The sequence below is a fragment of the Vipera berus genome, assembly GCF_964194415.1.
Source record: "Vipera berus genome assembly, chromosome: 6".
Lineage (NCBI taxonomy): Eukaryota > Metazoa > Chordata > Lepidosauria > Squamata > Viperidae > Vipera > Vipera berus.
This window is the reverse complement of record NC_138208.1, coordinates 63,940,402-63,960,202: the sequence shown is the minus strand read 5'-3', so window position 1 is coordinate 63,960,202 and position 19,801 is coordinate 63,940,402. Positions and strand designations below refer to the sequence as shown.

The window sequence follows — 19,801 nt, the reverse complement described above, 5'->3', positions numbered from 1 at the left end:
ATCATTTTCAGAAGCACAGACTATGGTCAATGGTGAGGAATATTGAGACCAGCCAATAGTTCAAAGTCTTGCTTATTCCTTCTGAACACCTGGTTCTGGGGGACAGTAGCAAGTAAGTCCTGTTACCTCCAGCTCCTGTCTTCGATTTGATAGACTGATAAACTGCCTAAGTATAAAGTAATTTAGCATGATATCTAAACTAGAAGACTGTTTCTGTGTTTTAGTACATCATACAAATATAAGAAATTGGAACAAGTGGTGGAAAGGTTGTATCTCCTGTCTCTCATCTTTGAACCTAGCTCCAGATGTGGCATGCTGGTGGCCATTCTTGGTGAACAGACAAAAGCCATCAATAGTTCCACAAACTCAAATGTGCATAGTAAAAGTACAAAGATGGCAGAGAGGGTATGGTGGTGTGTACATGGTTAGTATTTCTCTTGTATGCAAACAGGTTGGAAGGTAGGCCCAGTCAGAGCCTCAGTGTGGAAGTTTGAGAATCTAGAATCTGTGTGGATTTGCCAAACCATAAGCAAGACAATTACAAGCACATCAACGTGGGAGAAGGTGGGGCCTTCCATGTTACATTGGACTGACAGCATCAGTCACTATGTAGCACTTACTTTGAGAATTTTTCACTGCTAAAGACAGAGATAGCATTCTTTATACATCAGCATGGATATTTGATGGTGGATTTTCCGGGAGATAACCATGGAGGCATTTTCCTGTTGAACCTTTTTCATCTAGTGAGTGCAACAAATTGGCCTTTTTGATTCATTGTTTTAAAATCTGTTCAACTGACTTCTCTTTCTGAGCTATTAGGCAACAAAATTTCCTTACCACAATTCCAGAATGACCTCACACTGTCATTTATTAACTTATAGTTAATACTGTACTTATTTTTTTGAGGGATCACTTTCCCAGTCTGGTACCCTCCACAAATTTTGGTCCTTCAACTTCACAATGCCCAGACAGCATTGGCCAGCTAATCTATTTACTCACTCTCCTGCCCACATTTTTCTCCCCCTTTTCTTACTTGGAGAGGTGTAACATCCTGCTAGCTCAGATAGGTTTTTACTAAAAATACAAACCTTCATGAACACTGATGTTTTTGAACATCTAGGGGGAAAAATAAGAAATGTATCCTTGGGGCCAAAGAAGTCATAATATAGATAGTCCTCAACCTACGACCACAATTGAGCCCCAAATTTCTGTTGCTAAATGAGTTCTGCCCCATTTTATGACCTTTTTGCCACAGATGTTAAGTAAATCACTGAAGTTAAGGTAGTAACACGGTTGTTAAGTGAATCTGGCTTCCCTATTGACTTTGCTTGTCAGAAGGTTGCAAAAGGTGATCACATGACCCCAGGACACTGCAACCCTCGTAAATATGAGTCAGTTGCCAAGTGTCTAAGGGAAAGAGTTCAAACTGAGCTTTAGTAGTTTAGTAGAAATACTGAGGTAGTCTGCCAATGCCTTCTCCTGGAATGGTTTTTCAGCTTCCCAGTTTAGTTTACATAGATATTTATCAGGAGACTTTCAATCCACTTAATAACTAGGCTTGATCTGCTCAACTTCTGAATTTAAATTAAGTTAACCAGGAATTGCTATCCATTGAGACTTATATTAATATCATCACTTTGAATTGGGTCAGAAAACAAACTGGCACCCAGATCAGATGACAGGGAGGAGTTAGCTGATGTAGTCCCTTTTTCACAATATCCTGCCTTTTGTTAGATGTTTTGTGCCAGCCATGGCAGTTCCCCAAAAAGGTCATCAGATGGGAGCAAAGAGGCTTCTTTGCTCCCACTGGTGGGTCAGGGGTCCCCAGCCCCTGCAGCCCCATTGGCGAGAGAGTTTTATGGTAAGGGAGGGGCTGAGACCCCCCATAAATACCTCTGCTCAAGGGGCTGCTCTCTTCTTGCTCTGTTCTCTTTTGTTCTTTCTTCTGCTTGCTTGCTCGCCTATCCATGAGCTCAACCCAGGCATGGATGCCTCCATGCCAGGGAACTCTTTCTATTTACTTTATCGTTAAATAAAGCTTTGAATGATTGCATCCCTGCGTGATGCCTTTTACTTGGAAGCACCTTAACGAAACATCGACCTTCGTGAGACCATCTCACACCTTTCCTGGGAATAGGGTATCATATGGGGACAGAAGCACTTTTCATAGAAGTTTAATTTTACAATTATTTTTTTACATTTAGAGTAGGAAGGATTAACTTATTGCTCTAAGTACAGAGTTCATGGCAGGACGTCACTGGATGGTAGCAAAGCACAAAAGCAAGTGTAAGGGGCAGCTCACACATATTTTCTAATTCATTATCTGTTTAATATCTTATTGTTATGCATTTTTGATTAGAAAATATTTGGAAGGTGATCATAGATGACAGCATGAATGGCAGAACTTTATTAACATCATAGACCTGCCTGTCCGATACTTGAGGACCAATTTATAAAGATGAATCATCCAAGGAGCGGCAGGCTAACTAGCACCAGATTCTAGTACATTTGCAATCTGATACAATTTCCACTATAAGCAAAATGTCACGCTTTGTCGAATGGAACTAATTACTGTTTGTGCCAAGGAGTAAGTTTTAATCTACGGTATTTTAGTTCTTGCTTGGCTTCTCCTTGTTCCTAACCAGATGGACTCCACAATTTCTTGCTTGTTAAATCCACCCTTAGTGGAGCTGAGGACGAGAATAGTTTATAGCAGAAATATATGTGAAACTCTAAGAGTGTCTCTTGGTCCCAAAAAGTTATATATACAGGTTCATAGTCAGAATAGATATCTCTGTTACTCATTTAGACTATGGCTGGGGAGAATGTAGTTTGAGATTACCAACCAACATAATCAGTCCTTTGCTGTAGAGATCTGACTTTCCGTTTCCCGGTTGTAATGAAATCAAAACCCCTTTTTCTCCATTCCTAAATTATAGTGTCAAGGTAGAAGAAAGCTTTGAATGAAAAACAGGAGTGATTTTTATAAGTGCCTGAACTGTAAGTCAGTTCTGATATGGTAACACATTCTAATCTGAATGTGCGTTCAGAGGCATAGTCATTCCTCAACTGTAAGGTCAAGATTTCTTTGCATTCTCTCAAGCCACTGTTTTGTACCTGATTTTTGTTAAAGAAAAAAAATGAAACTAGACCCTGCAGGCTTGGAGTCTCTGCATCCCTAGCTCATGCTGGCCTAAACCCCAAGTTTTTCCTTTACCTGGTCTCCCTGCCTTTCCGTCTACTGGGCTTATTGATTTAATATTTCATAATTCTAGTTCTGTGGCAAGATATTTTGTGAGTCCTCTCTTTTAAAACTAATTGGAGTTTCCAGCCTGGTTCTTCCATATATCCTAGGTCTGCAGCTTCCAGAATCCCAAGTTAGACTGTGATAGCCGGCATTATATAGAAACTTTCAGTAGAGGTTTGTATGCTTCACAAATGTGATAAAAGAAAAGAATATAAGTACTTTTGTTTCTACTTGGAAACCGCTTGAGGTGGAAAAAAATGATATCATAATTTTGGATTTTACCAATTAGACTGATTTGCCAATACAGAGATGGCAAGTGCATCCTACTGTAGAAATGTAAAAAGTTGATATTTGATTTGAATGTCTGATTTTACTGGAACAGAGAGAGTCTGAAGTCAGTGCCTTTTGTTTCTTTCCCCCCATTTCTTCACACCTTTTTTGTTTTCCCTTTTTCTACCGTTGTCCCCTGCTTTTGTATTTTCACGTTTTATGTTATATAAATGAATAAAACTTAATAATAAAAAAGAAACAAAAAACTAAAAGAAGCTTATTGAAAGATTAATAGCCCTCTTTTCCTGTATGTTTGCACCAGAGGGTAGAAGGGAAAATGGGGAGTGCATTAAAATCATGTCCGCTGAGTTAAAAAGACTACAGAAAAACTTGATGCTGCTGCACTGAATATGTTATCTACTGGGGTAATGAAACATCTGCAAGGAAACAACCAAGCTTAAAGAGCACTAAGGATGCCGCAGGACCACAGAAAAGTAGATAACCTAGCTCTAAAGTATAGAAAACAAAGGCCAGCAGCTACCCATCCCTCCATTGTAAGTTATATTTATAAGGCTAGATCAGCTCTAATACCCTGGAAATGGATAAGTGTTTTTTTTTTGCTGAAAAGTGCTTGGGAGAGAAGATACCCCCACACTTTCTAGATATAGCATTCACCCTCTGCAACTGTCTCTTATCTTTGCACTTATTATATCATCAATGCATTAAATTTTGGAGTACCATGAGAATGCTAATATGAGAACCATTAATACAATTTCCACAAGCAAGCATAAGCTGGTATTGTAGAGCAAAGGAGAACCGTTTGTTCTGAAACTCATGGAAGGACTTCAGCTGCCTTGAGTTGAAAATACAAGCAAAACCACAAGCCACAGAAACAGACGTTTTGCCTCTGGCTTTATTTTTCTTTACTCTGCAGATTTAATTCTTCAAAGAACTTATTCTCCCCACCCCCTATCCTCCACTTGAAAAAGTCTTTTTTTGGTGCCATGACTCACAATTGGCAAACTATATCAAAAACTGGTCATTCTCAGCTTCTGCAGAAATTGCTGAAAAGTTTTTGCCTTTGTATTCAATTCTTCTGTTAACTCCATCCGAAACCAGCTGGATTATCACCAAGCCACACCCACTTAAGGGATTAGATTAGATCTGAAAGTTGGTCACTTGTCTAAACAATTCAAGGAACCCCAATTTAATGAGCTTCCCACCTTGCCTTTTGGCAGCATTGGACCCTACCTGAGCTCTTATCAGATGACTTTACGGTGGATCAATTAAAAATTAAACAAAAAAGTTGTAGCAAGCATGATGGATGACCTACCAAAGTGACAAAGCCAAGATAATGATTCTACTCTTTGCTGGGTAATACGACTTGTTTGACTAGAAGAGAGTATCTGTAGCTCAGGATTGATCTGTGGAATGCTTTTTGTTCTCTTAGATTGGTTATTTGCTTGCAGGCTTTTTATTACCCAACTACGGTATGTTACATCCTTAGTGCAAGTGAGTGTGGGGTTTACTGTTTGTTTTAGTTTGTTTTTTATACTACATAATATAGCCTGTTTTTGTTTTTTGTTTTTTGCTACAGGATACATACATCTTTCAGTGTGAACATCCATTCATGGCTCCCTCTCTCTCTGGCTTTCCTAAAGCATTAAGTGTTGATAAAAAGTTGCAAGCTCATTTTGTCACTGTGATGCCTAGAACATCCTTGCAGCTTGGAAAGATGGGAGAAATGCTATGAAGTACTGGCAATTAATGTCAGAAAGAAAAATAGAGGCCTAAATAAAGTAGCCTAGGTACAGTACTTAACCCCATGTCCTTCAAATGTAATAAATTTGCAACTTTTAGTATTTTCAACTAGCATGTTGCATTTCTACAGCCTCACTCTGTAAACCTTCTTTTGATCCTTCCCAATGTTAGATTTTCTGGTGTGACAAAGATATGGTTTTGAAATTTTACAGAAGGATTTTTCAATACCAAATTCCCCATTCTTTCTTCAGCCTCAGGGGGGAAATGCAAAACATCTTATGATCCCTGGTAAGTCCTCCCACAGATCATAAGATTTCAGCCTAGTCATATTAACTGTTGATGGTTATGTTCTCTTTTCGTGGGAAGAATGACCGGAAGGACCAAGAAAATAATCCACAAAATATTCTAAAATAGAATCATTCTGGTTAAGGAAAAACACATTGCAATCCTTCCTGACATCAAAATCAACTATATTTCTGTCTCACCCTGGAGATATGACAGGTAAGAGTAAAGCATTAGGATAAAATCTCCATTTGGAAGAAAGTCGGACAACAAAACAATCTAATAATAAATGTGTGCCCATCACTGTTGTTGGACAAGAGTATCTTGAGTTAGACATAAGAATCATGCCTTAACAATAGGTTAATTCAACGATTCTGGTTCAAGCTTCCCCCGCTTCTTTTTTAATAAAGCCATTTATTCAAATATCTCTGAATCTTTTGGCTATGGTCTCTATAGGCTTTTTCAATAGAGAGACCTAGAAGTGCCTGCCAACTACTCAGTTTAAACTGGGGAAGTGAGAGATCTTGGACAATAAAACCCTCTTTTTGTACGGTAAAAGTATTTTCCATTGGCCTCAATGCATAATGAAAAGGGGGGAAAAACACTATGCCACATTGCCACATCCCCCACAAACAACTGCCTTGATAATCCTTCCAGCCATCATTCACTGCTGCTCTTCTATTGGTTGGTGGAGTGTATAATTCCCTCAGTTGCAGAGTATTTAAAAGCAAGGGAGTGGCATCATAGTTCCCTTCATCTCTGTGTAGAATCTTCTCCGTGAGCTGCAGGAACAAGGAACAGAGCCATGCCTGTGAGTTTATGGGACAGGGATGTATGATGCTTAAGGATGCTGGCTATTGTTGAAGCCAGACATTCAAATTAGATTAGGGTACCTTGCCTTCCTGCTGTTGGAAACAGAGACAGGATACCCTAATCTACCCTGATCCTTCTGGAGAGGGGATCTTGATTTTGAGCTGGCTGATTGATTTTTCCTAAAAGCTGTCATTGTAGTAATACTACAGTGAAAGGTGAAATTGGCCAAAAAAAAAGGTACATAGAATGTGTGGTCTCCTAACAGCCTTTTATCTAGTATAAGGTTTCTGAAGGATTGACTAGCTATGAGGTTATTGTAATTTTCTCATTTGTTTGGGAAAAGTTCTTGGAAGTCTGGCTTAGTTTTGCTTCAGCTTAACAATCTTTTTCTCCCTATTCTCTCATCCTATCAGCTTTCTCCCAGTTTTGCAGTAGCTGCAGAAAACTGCTGGGGGAAAAAGCTGCTGACGGAAGCCTCAGTTTTGCAGACTCTGTAATCTCATTATTATTATATAAATCTAGCATGATTTTAAATCCACAAATCTGAAGGCACTGAAGACATCTATTAGGGGGGATAAATAACAGGAATGTTCAAAGTCTTGGGGCAACTTGGTGTGGCTCAGGCTGGCATAGACTTGCAGGGGCGTTGTCCTATTAGGTCTTTCTTCACGTTATATATCATTTTCTCTCTTTTATGGGCAACTTAACTTTTACCACAAAAAAGAAACCCAAATGAATCTTTTTCCATTTTTTTTTAGTTCAGTTTCAGGAAGGAATATTGCTTGAGTTCTGTTTTGGCTGCTTCATAAAAAAACTGTAGAACATCAGAAAAACTAGGATTTCTCTTGCATCTTCATAAAACATACTTTGCCAATTTTAATCTCTTAAACGTACCCCAAAGACTTTTGTAGCCATTTCTCTGAATAGCAGATGGGGATTGAGAACAGTTTTCCCGAAGAACATCGCATCGGGATCAATGTGATAGGAGTCTGAACTTAGCCATCTTTCCATAAAGGAAGCTTTCATTGTTCACGTTGCCATCTTTTACTTTTGAGGTTTTTCACAAGCTTCCAGTTATTTAATTTAATTTAATTTAATAACATTTATATACCGCCCTTCTCCCTGTGCAGAAGTTAACTATCAAATGGTGATGTCAAAACACCTCTTCCCCTCTCCAAAATCCCTGGCACACACAGTCAAATGTGCAGGAGCTTCACTTCCTTGCAGAAGAGGGCTATGGGCTTAAAGCACTTCTCTGCCATTTTCACGGCCTTTCCAATTGTGAAATTCAGCATGGAGCAAGAGAAAAGGCGGCTGGCATCGTATGACTCAGCCTGGTTCTTGTCTCACTCCTCTCGGCTCTGTTAGGTTTGGCAGGATAGAAAAAAGCAGGATGAGGCTGCAGTAATGATGCTCTGGGAGTGGAAGAATGCCAGCTCAGAGAGAACAAGATGAAAATCTCAGATGAAGTTCTTTCGTGTCATGGTTGTCTTAATGCAGCTGTCCAGAAGCACACAATGCTAGAGCATTTGGTCAAAGTTATAGCTACTGTTATGTTTAATAGCGGAAGGGAAAAGGAGGATTTTTTTTTACTGTCAATAGCAACAAATATTCCAATTATATGATTCTTTTTTCATTCCCAGCAGAGCCGTCTACTTAAAAGATAACATCTTAATGTGCCATGCTAATATGGAATAACTAATTTCCAGGAATTTTATGTAAAAATAGTGCAGATTAGAAATCCTTCCGCCTAATAATGTACAGTCCGATGAGAAATAACCTTCTGATTTATGCAGAAATATCATTCCTATTGCTGTTCTGACCAAACATTATTTGGATTAGCTCGAAAGTATCAGTATAAATTTGCATTTGGTTAGTGGACCACTTTGCTATGTGTCCTAATCTAGGAACAAAACATATCAGGACACATTATAGGGGAAATGCCTGATATTCCATATTTCTGCTAATTCAATTAACTTTGTACCAGTTTTATTTGCTTAGAATACCTTTCCCAACCAGTGAGCCTCTAGAGATGTTATACATTTGATCCCATTGTTGTTGGCCAAGGTGAGAGTATTGCAATCCCTTCTGGAATGATTCTCTGAACTGGTAACACTGGGTAAAATCTTCTATCAGTGCAGCAAATTGTTGGCTTCAAATAACCCAACAGCAGTGGGTTATTTGAAGCCAACAATGGATGTAGATTCCATTTTACCTTTTCTACCAAGGAAGCTACACAAACAACTCACTAAATGCTTTTGGAATTCCTTTTCTAGGGAATAGTTTGTACTAACCTGAGCATTGCACCTGGCCAGAAGGTGTCCGTGAAAGGTGATGTTCTACCAGGAGCTAAAAGGTAAGTTGGCATCATTAGTAAGATAATTTGGAACATATTTAGAATCGTGTGTAGTAGAACCTTGTATTGGTTCATATAAGCTTTTTCCACCAGGTGATGGCCAATATTTATTTTATTTATTTAATTCCATTTAATTCCAATATACAGTAAGAGTTTATATCTAACACAACTGGAAGATGCCAGATTGTTAAAAGCTGAATTAACCATAATGGCTTCTTCCAAAATGCCTGGGAACTATGGTTTAAGTAACATACAGAAATTTCTTTGTACTTGTCAGATTGCCAATCCCATCAGGAAGCCAGGCCAGAAAATGAACTCCACATTAAATTAGAGCTATACTTTATTGAGATGGGATATAATACTGGAATCTTGAACACCTGATGTGCTTTATTTCCCTCTTTCTTGTATCCCAGTGAATCAGGGATGAGATTGCCTGAGTTACTTCTGGATGTTACCTTGCTTTCTGAGACTTAAATAGTGTTTCAGCCCTCTTTGTTTATATAATGATTCTTGCATATTTCTATCAAGATCATATTCCTGACTCTCTACACCAGACATGTCAAACACAAGGCCGGGGGCCAGATCCGGCCCGCGAAGTGGTTTCATGCGGCCTGCAGAGCCATCCTGGAAACAGTGAGGGAACGGCCCCCACTGCCTTGGCCCTGGCCCAGAGACCCTCCTCCTGCCAGAGACCCTCAGATCTGTCCCACTCCTGCCCAGGCCCCCATAGGCACCCTTGATGCGAACGATGTAGAGCTGGCCACGCCCACCCAGTAGGCCATACGCACTTTAGCCATGCCCATCCAGCAGGCCACGCCCACCCAGGCCACACCCACCCAGCCCCCTGAGGGCAACCGCAATGCTGATGCGGCCCTCCATGAAATTGAGTTTGACACCCCTGCTCTACACTGATATATTCTCCAGTGAAATAAAGTACAGTCTTGGACCTATGAGAGTAGGAGGAAGAACTTAGTAGTTCTCAGTAACAAAACAGAAGAATCATGTTGCTTCTTTCCTCCTCTTACTCTAAAAGGAGCAAAATACTTGCTAGAAAAGATTCCAAAGTTGTCTTTTCCAAACATCTTTTGGGGGAAAAAAAATCTTTGGGACAACCATGATCTGGATGATTGAGAATCTCCATGGACAATTTGCTAGAAAAGGGTTAATGCCACTGTAACATTTTCCAGTGACTCATATCTGAACATGTCCTCCCTGCTCTCTGCTACTCCTGCCAAGAAACTAAATAAAACCAGCTGTTGGGCAGCAGTCCTACTGTCTGTCTGCCTTCTGTCTCCTCTTAGAATGTGCCTCTCCTCTATTCACTGCACACAGTAATCTGTGTTTGGTAGTCTTCTAAAAGAAAGGGTAAGATGATTTGAAAACTGTACATACGCTCTTTCGACTGTAGTTTTCAATTTGAGTCTCCATTTTTAGAGACTCGTGTTTGTCCATTTGTTGGCTCATACTGTGGCATTCCTCAGCCAAATGTCTTCCAGATGTGTTGGATCACAGCTCAACAGCTCAAGCCAGCATGTTCAAATGTCATTCAAGCTAGGAATTGTGGGAGATGCATAAAGACTTTTTTCATAAAGTTCAGAAAAATTAACTTGATTTTAAAAAAAACAACAACCCTGGCATTTGACTATTGGAGTTGTTTTTTTATTTTGTTTTTTGCAGAAATGGATGTTTGACTACTACATAGGCCTTGTTTTTTCCCTTCTATTCAATCTTAGAGACTGCCTGGACCAGGGGTAGGCAACCTTGACTCTTTTATGACTCGTGGACTTCAACTCCCAGATTTCCTGAGCCAGCCATGCTGGCTCAGGAATTCTGGGAGTTGAAGTCCACGAGTCATAAAAGAGCCAAGGTTGCCTACCCCTGGCCTGGACCATCTCTGCAGTTTTCTTGGCAAGGTTTTTTTAAAAGTGGATTGCTATTGCTTCCTTCCTAGGGCCAAGAGAAAGTGATTAACCCAAGGATAATTAGCTGGCCCAAGACGGAGTTAGAACTCATGACTTTACAGTTTCCAGCCTGATGCTTTAGTCACTACACCAACAGCTCTTACATATGGCTCTAAAAAGTTTTAAAACTGTATGCTTGCTCTTCCAGTTCTCACCAATGTCAGGAAAGGAACTGGAGACTTTTCTTGGGAAAAAACTGCTTGATCAGCACCACTTAGTAATTTCCAATCAATCCTTAATGTTTGGCTTGGCATGAAAGCAAAAGTGGGTGATAGGTCTGTAGAGGAAGAGCAGGTCTAGGCAGGAAAATATATCTTGCCAAAAAATGGTAACATACAGATAGGAATATTCCCCCTTAAAATATATTGAAGAAGTACAAATTATAACTAAAATCTAGTCATTGAAGTCTACTTAAGAAAAAAAGGAATTCACACTGCAAAAAGGTACAATTTGAAAGAGAAAAATTGCAGGATATTATGAAAATGATGCTACACAATGGACTTACCCAAGCAGGTGACTTCCAGATTGTGCTGCTTTTAAGCTCCCATCACTTCTAGTTAAAGGGAATTGTAATACCGTCTGGCAAGAACCATCAGTGTTGGTGGGGAGTGTATTAGGCATCTGCAGACCCTCTTGGGGGAGTCTGTATTTTGTCACTGAGACAGATATTCTGAAGATCAACATGCCCCAACTCTTCCCTTACTTGTAATAAAATCATTCCATTATTTGGCTCAGACATCTCCCAATTGCACCCCAAAGGCAGGGAAGATTCCCTGGAAGAGACAGATGATACTAATTAAAGTCAAGAAAACTGATCTTCTTTGGGAAAGATGCTTGAGCAAGAACATTGATGTATGACTGTTTCAGCTTAGGGGTAAGGCGAGGCAGCTGCCAGTCTGCAAACTGGGGTGGAGAAGGTTGGAATTGGCAGTGGATGAATTTTCCCCATTACCATGTTGCAGAGTTCCCACCCATCCTGAAGTTAGTGTGAAATTGCCAGCATGAAATTTTCCATTCCCATTGATGATCCCCATCCTGCCTCTGTTTCTCTCCAAAGCAGAGGTTTTTCAACCTTGGCCACTTTAAGATATGTGGACTTCAACTCCAAGAATGCTGGCTGGGGAATTCTGGGAATTGAAGTCCATATCTTAAAAGTGTCCAAGATTGAGAAACATTGCTCCAAAGTAAGGGATGGTGAGCCAGTTCTTAAGGCCTGTGCACAAGGCCAGTGCATTTGGAGCTATCAACTACACACACACACACACACACACACACAGAGAGAGAGAGTGGGGGGGAGAGAAACATGACTTCAAGTCTGTCTCATTGATGGACAGGGGAAAAGTCCATGGGGATTTCATGCGGACAGGGCAGGAAAAAGATGCCATCATCTATGTTTATGCCATGTTTAGGTACAAGTGGGGACAGATCCTGAGAAAGAGTGACACAATTGTTCCCAAAGTTGTTTTTCTTGTGATTTTCCATAGATCAGTAACTTGACTGTCCCATGAAATTTGAGATGTAAACCTTTCTCTGATTTTGTACATTGGAAGAGATGAGCCATTCAGCTCCCTGCCTTGTTTCTTTGTTTCCTATTATCTTTGCATGAAATCATAAATTCTCTGCTCATGCTCCTATCTTGTGTTTAGTTCAGAAAGCAGATGTCTGTCTTGTGTGAGCCAAAAAATTGGGTTAATAAAGTATGGATAAGTAAGAGTGCCAGGTAAATACTTCATGCACATATTGCCACTATTTTTCACACAACCCATTAGAATGCTGCTTACTAACATAATGATAAACCTTTGTGATAAATTCATAAAGCTTAAATGCAGGACACTGTATTAAATACTGCTGGCAGTAATTTGTTTTACGCTCTAGTAAATTGCCCTGGAAATATTTTGGTTTCAATGATTTTGGAAGAGCGGGATATAAATGCCATAAATTAATCTATTTCTGTTATTCTTCCTGCACAAGGATCTTACCATATTTTTTTTCCATCCATCACAGTTTTGCAATAAATCTTGGCAAAGACAAAGACAATATTATTTTGCACCTCAATGCACGTTTTGATGCTCATGGAGACATAAGAACCATCGTGTGCAATTCCAGGATCAATGGGCAATGGGGGAAAGAACTCAGGGAGAGCAACTTCCCTTTCCAGGAGGGTAGCCCTACTGAGGTGAGACTTGACCATGCGCAAGAAGAGACAAAATGCATGTGTGCGTGCTTGGCAAACTTAGAGCAGTGTTTTCAAATTTGGCCATTTTAAGATGTGTGGATTTCAACCCCCAGAATTCCCCAGCTAACAGAAATTCTAGGCATTAAAGACCACAAACGTTGCCTAATTTGAAAAACGCTGGCTAAGAGCTACATACATCTTATGCATTTAAGCAAACTATTTTGAAGCTGGAATTCCTAACTAAACTTGTTCTTATCCAAACTGATAATGAATCTTATCCTTTTCACTTTCTGAAGGTCTTCTGTTAAATCCATTAAGAATGGTATGAGAAACTATCACAACATAAGGAGCAGCTTTCCCCAACACTAACTCTGCATGTGTTTGATGAAAATACCAATTGTCCCAGCCAGTGTCTTATCAGCATTCTATTCCAATACACCTAGAGACTAATTTAGACATTATTCATCTAACAGTCCTTCTAATACTCCTCTAGTAGCTCCTTTAATTACTCCTTTGATAGTACCAACTGAAGCTCTTGAAGGTTTTTGTGATGGGCAGCTCTTGCGAGCAGTTTATTTCCTTAACTTGTTCAACTAGCTCTTTCTAGTGACAATGAATAATTTTTTAAGGATTATGGAGGCCCTTCATATATGAAGAACTCAAATTATGTAAGTCTGTTGTAGCTAATGAAGAGGAAATTAAGAACCTGTGCACTTCCCAGCATTCTTGATCACTGGCCATATTGGATGAGACTAATGGGAACTGGATTCTGTTACATTTGGAAGACTATATTCTCCAACCTTGTATTATAGAACGTTTATCCATCATATAATTAAAGGCTCAAAAGCTTTATGAAATTACCAATCATTAGTCAGATCTTCTTTGGCAATTCTTTCACCTACCCAACTGCTTCCCAACTTATTATTCATTATTATTAGGCTAATTAAATGGATGCTGTCTCTTCTGCTGAACTCTATATTTCACTCCACCTGTTTTTGTTTTCTTTCCAGATCTTGTTCACAAATGACAAAAAAGAAGTGACTATTACATTGCCTGGCAACCATCAGATCAAGTTTCCCAATAACAGTGGTTTGGAAACCATTGACTATATCTGCACAGAAGGAGAATTGTGTTTCAAAGTCCTCTCACTAGTTTAAACAATCTCCTCCTGTCCTGCTCACCTTCTTTGCTTAATAAGGCAACAAAATAAATGCAACTGAATTCTGGTCTTCTGCCGATGTGTCTTTTCAGTTCTTGCCTTTGCAGTTCAGGATTTTTCAAACCAAGCATCTCTATATACGATACCTTGAGGGTGGCTGACTGGATATATGATTGCCTGGTTGAGGGATAAAAGCTATATACATAAAAAATGTAAAAGAAGTATATCTTGAGGTCCTTATTGTTTAGTAGAACTATTTGCATCTCAGTTCTTATTTTGTAACAATAAAAAGAAAATAAAAAACAATAAAATAAAAGATAACAAACCAGAATAAAAACAATTTATTTCAAAACAAAACATAATTTAGGAAGAGTTACTGGCTAAGCCAGCATAGAATATATATTTTTAAAGGAAGGCTGAAATTTGAGGCCTGGTGTGTCATAAAAATGGAAAGTTATTCCACAGAACAGAAGATGCTACCACACAGAAAATCTTTGACCATGGGAAAAGACAAGAACTTAATCTTATCTCAGTTTGCCCAACAGTCTCTCATCAATACAGAGTTTAATTAAAGATTTGGAGGATTCTAGTTAGCAGAAACAGATAGCCAGTTTGTTGTAGCCATTAACCTGATGCCTTAATTCCTGGCTAGAAACCAGGAGTCTGTGAGTTCTAGTCCTCGCTAGAAGCCAGGTGGGTATCCTTGGGCTAGCTAGTCACTCACTCTCAGCTCTAGGAAGTAGACAATGGCAAACCACTTCTGAAACCTTGCCAAGAACTCTGCAGGGACTTGTCCAGACAATTACCAGGAGTCAATACTGACTCCAGGGAAAAAAAACAAATAAAAAAAATAGCAGAAGCCTGCTTCACCTATTGGAAAGTATGCTTCATCAGCTGTTGAAAATGCACCAGAACTTCCAAGTGCTAACTTGTTACTTCTGCAATTATAAATACATCATGAATATCCTAGAAGTGCAGAACACATATCCATGTGAAACCTTCCTGGAGTAACTGTGCAAGAAAAATGAAAACTTACAGTATTTATTTCAGGCCACCTACTTGTACAATAATCTTCAATAATTGTTAAACCATATGAGCCACTTCAAAGGAAAAGCCCTCAAAATGCCATGCAAGCATTTTAAAATATATTCATGACTACAAAAATGTGGCAAAAAGGGCAAATCTAAAATCCTTACTAGGGAAATATTAGGGATTTTTATTAAGTCAACACAAAATTTACCATGCATAAATACATTTTAAGATCTCCATGTAAGGCAGGAAGATTTCATAAACAGCAGGAGGAAGGGGATAAACCCAGGTGACTTCTAAAATATAGTGTTCCACTTAAAACTACTCATTTAGCAATCATTCAAAATTACAGCCGCACTGAAAAAAGTTACCTATGATCATTCCTCACACTTATGATCAGCGCAGCTTTCCCCACCATAATGTGATCAAATTTGCCCGCTTAGCTACCAGCATGTCTTTATGATGGTTGCAGTGTCTCCAGAACATGTGATCACCATTTGCAAGCGTCCCAGCCCACTTCTGACATGCAAGGTCTAAGACAGAAGCTGGATTTGCTTAATGACCACATGATTCACTTAACAACTGAAGTGATTTGCTTATCTGTGGCAGAAAAGGTCATAAAACCCAGTGCAACTCATTTAACAGCCACCTTGTTGAGCAGTGGAAATTCTGGTCCTAACTGTGATCACAAGTCAAGGACTACCTATATACCTAAACCAGTTTAGCCTCGTGAGTAAGGTATTGAGCAATGCCTGTGGATCGCTAGTTTTATAAAAGACAAATCTTAGGGTTAATCTACTCTTAGCTATGCTACCTGTTATCCCCAGGGGATATCCTTGCCCACCTCCTGGCTGTGGGCTCAGCTTCAAACAGGGCATGTGACATAGATATGCCACAAGAAACATCCTGATCAACCATGTTCCTGATTATCCCATTTTATCTAAATTGTCTTGAATGTCACAAAGAAGGCAGTCTGCCATCTGGTGGTGAGGAAAGAGTCATGCAGACTACAACGTGTTCTAGATCAGAGGTCCCCAACCTTTTGGGCACCAGGGACCGGTTCTGTGGAGAGAGGTTTTTCCACGGACCGGGGGGGGGGGGCATGGTTTTGTGTGCTGCCTGCATCCCGTGAACAGGACTTTGCTTGTTTGTGCAGACCAGTTGCTGGCATGCCACGGACCGGTACTGGTCCACGGACCGGAGGTTGGGGACCCCTATTCTAGATTTCATGCAGACTTCTATTTGGCAAAATGTGTTTGCTGAAGATGGGAGGAGTAAAAAAAAAGACTTTACCTATGTCCAATTCCTTTTAATATTTTTGTTTGTATCTTGCCCTTCCCATTCATGTAAGCGGGCTAGCCCCTGTGTAGGCAAGTCCACCAGTGTTTACCTTCTCCTTCTATGGAGCATTACTTAGCACATTTGCAATTTGCAGTTTTGAAATTCATGAACATATCTTCCTGACATGTATCTGCTTGATTTGCTTTATGTTATGCATGTCTAATTTTCTGTGCCAAGATTCAACACAATTTCTCCCTTTACTCTGCTTTGCTAACTTCACAAACCCAGCAGTTTTGCTGTTCTTGTCAGAGGTTCCACAAATCTCTAGAGAATCCATTCTGAAAAGCCCAGACTCCAATATTTTTCTTTTAAACAACAGAGGCTCACCTTCTCTTATTATAGCCTCTCCAGTCCCTTGAAAACTTATTTGCTTTTGTTTGCTACAAGGATCTGTTCTTTGTAGATTCATGATCAAGGAATCATCATGATCCATGTAGTTTAAAGGAACAAGATTAGACATACAGCAAGAATTATTCAGTTAGTTAAAAAAAAGGTTTCTTCTGTCACCTAAACAGAGAGATTCGCTTAATTAACCATACAGTAGACCAGTTGCAAAATAGGCCCAAGGAGAGCATGTGCTTTTATTTATCTTCTTCCATTTGCCCTAACGATCAAAACTAATGCATAGCCAACAGTCTTGACACAGTCTTCAACAGCAGTTACAAACATCCCTATAGGATATAGAAGCTTTGCCCCATAGGGAGAGTAGCAATCAGCTCAAAATGACTCCATCACTCTGAGATGAGTTTTTCTAATCTTCCACCTTTCAAATGTGCTGGGCTCATGGTCAATGGCTGCAAAGGCTGGTATTGTGAAAGGTGTAAGCAACCCACTAGGCTGGGGGTGGTCTGCAACAGAAGGCCTTGCTACCTGCAATGCCTCTTTGCTCTTGTCTCAGCTCCTTCTAGGAAAAGACCTGATAGGCTCCCACATTTCTGCTTTCTGCTTGGGTGGCCAATATTGCTCTGGCCTGGGTTTTCTGTTGCTGCTGTTATTGTTGTTTTAAATATCTGTTGCCAGAAAGGGCATGGTTTAAAAGGAACATTTATGTTATGTTTTGTTTAAAAGCAAAATAGATTCGCTAGGTCCATTGGAGATTTAATAGGCATTTTAACACAGAAATCAGCTGAAATTATATTACTGAATTTGTGGTGGAATTCTGAGTGGGATTCAGACTGGCTTGTAGCTGGGGCATTAAGGGCTGATCTGCAAAACTGACTTATTCCAAAATGATGATGGACTGCCAATCACTTTTTGAGGTTATGAGCACTCAAGATCATCCTGTCCCTTTTCTTTTTGCTTGTTTAGTTATTCAACCCATCTGCTATGCTTCCTTGCTTTGTGGGCAAATCCCTTCCTTCCAGGTGATCACTGTGCATGGTCCTCCATGGCTATTTTACCAATAGAAGAAGCCGAACTTCCTTTTTCCTGTTAAGATAGAAGAATAGAACAATGGAATATGGACCTTCCCCCCTCCCCCCAATGAAATTACTGAGAGTTGTGCTGCTCTTCCCTTTGGGTCCAGCTGACATTTTAAAAAATGGTTTAGGGCCGTGGTGGCGAACCTATGGCACACGTGCCACAGATGGCATGCAGAGCTCTCTCTGTGGGCACGCACGCTGTCGCTCCAGTCCTAGGCCTTCATCTGGGTTTTATAAAACCTTTTCACTTTAGGCCTCCGTCGCCGTATGCAAAAAAAAAAAGTTCAATCAATCAATCAATTTCAACTTCTCATGGGGAAAAAAAGATCTCTCAAAGTTGGAATTGATTGACTGAACTTTTTAGTCCCACCCAGTCTGCCGTTACCACCGCAGCCACACCCACCCAATGGGCCACGCCCACCCAATGGGCCACGCCCACCCAATGGGCCACGCCCACCCGACACCCGATGATACATAAGTGGGTTTTGGCTTGCAGTTTGGGCACTCAGTCTGTAAAAGGTTCGCCATTACTGGTTTAGGGTTAAGGTGTCTAAAATCTATGGTGTTTTCTTTTTCATTTTTACCCTCCTGGAGGGCTAAAGAAGCAGAGAAATACACTAATTAGAGGCTATGTTAAATTCATTTAGGACAGAACATTATACTATGCAATTCTGTTCTCTTTTGTATTTGTTCTGTTCCATTTGCCTTTCCATGTTCCAATTTCAAAGTTGCTTCCAAAGTTAGATTAGGGCAAGCTTTTTGTAGAGGCGGGGAATAATATTGCAGACAGAGTTTTCCAGCAATTGCAGACGTAGGATGAGCTAAGATCATGAACTTTGATATGATTAAAAATATTCACCAATGCACAATTTATGAATGCACAAATGACTTAACTGTCATGGGTAAAACTTTGGCAGCTATAAATCAGCCTTACAGTATATCTTTGGGTAGGATGTGTCTTTTTCACTCGAAGAAAAATGTCTCATGTGGCTGTAACATGCCACATAGCAGCAACATTTAAGAATGGGATGAGAGGCCAGATTGCACTCTCTATAATTAGAGTATTGGAAATGCTTACAGGACATAACTGGAATATCCATATCTTAAACTTCTTCTATAATTCCATCTCATTGACCAATTGATAGCTTTCCACTGCATGTGGAAATAATCTCTTAATAAACACATTCTTAATCTTAAACAGAACAGAGTAAATGCAACAATTTTCTCTGATAGTTTATATTGCCCTATTGGTTTGTACTAGATCATAAAATCAAGAGAAGCAAAAGACAGGCTTAAGGTTAACGTGTGAGAATGAAACAGCTTACCAGATGGTTATACTGATGCCATAGTAATGGACTACATCCCAAATGGTGATCTCTATATATTTTAGAACACTTCTTTCAATTTAATGTGCTGGATTATAATTTTTAGCACTGCATAACATAGACAGAGTAGAAGTTGAGAAAGCATATAGTCAACAATTTACTAAATTGCCAATTACTTCAGTACACTACTTGTTAAACCTGTCATTTTTACCATCTTGGTTTTGGTAAGAGGTTTATTACATATCTACCATGGATGATAAAAACTGGGAACTGAGGGGATAATATAATTTCTTTCTAGGACATTACAGCCACCCAGGCCTTATATCAGGCTGACATAATTAATGGGAGGAATAGAGCCAATTGTTTCGTGCTGTTGATATATGCAAGAAGGTATGGATGAAATTGATGCAATTACATCACTGGAAGGTCTGAAAGACCAGATTAGGGACAGATTGTCATGGGGAAAACCTATCTATGTTGTCACTAAGAGTCAACAACAACTTGATGGCACATAATCAATATGCATATATCAAGTACAATAGGCTAGATCCAGACTAAAAACAATACACTTGATTACAAGTATAGCCCTGCTGAAATCAACACAGCTTAACTGAAATTAATATTAATTTAATGACTCTAAGGATATTTCCACATTATTAT

General features: G+C 39.6%; 1 protein-coding gene across 1 annotated transcript; it reads left to right on the top strand.

Moving 5' to 3' along the window:
- Positions 1 to 6,264: 6,264 nt before the first annotated feature.
- Positions 6,265 to 14,092, top strand: LGALS1 (galectin 1). The gene is made up of 4 exons (XM_081332006.1): positions 6,265 to 6,371; positions 8,650 to 8,729; positions 12,695 to 12,866; positions 13,877 to 14,092. Exons 1-4 carry the CDS (start codon positions 6,366 to 6,368, stop codon positions 14,021 to 14,023), a joined length of 405 nt encoding a protein of 134 aa, XP_081188132.1. The 5' UTR covers positions 6,265 to 6,365; the 3' UTR covers positions 14,024 to 14,092.
- Positions 14,093 to 19,801: the final 5,709 nt, after the last annotated feature.

Coding starts and splice junctions, on each gene's coding strand:
- LGALS1 (XM_081332006.1), top strand. Junction 8,730..12,694: donor GTTCTACCAGGAGCTAAAAG/GTAAGTTGGCAT, acceptor CATCCATCACAG/TTTTGCAATAAATCTTGGCA. Junction 12,867..13,876: donor AGGAGGGTAGCCCTACTGAG/GTGAGACTTGAC, acceptor TTTTCTTTCCAG/ATCTTGTTCACAAATGACAA.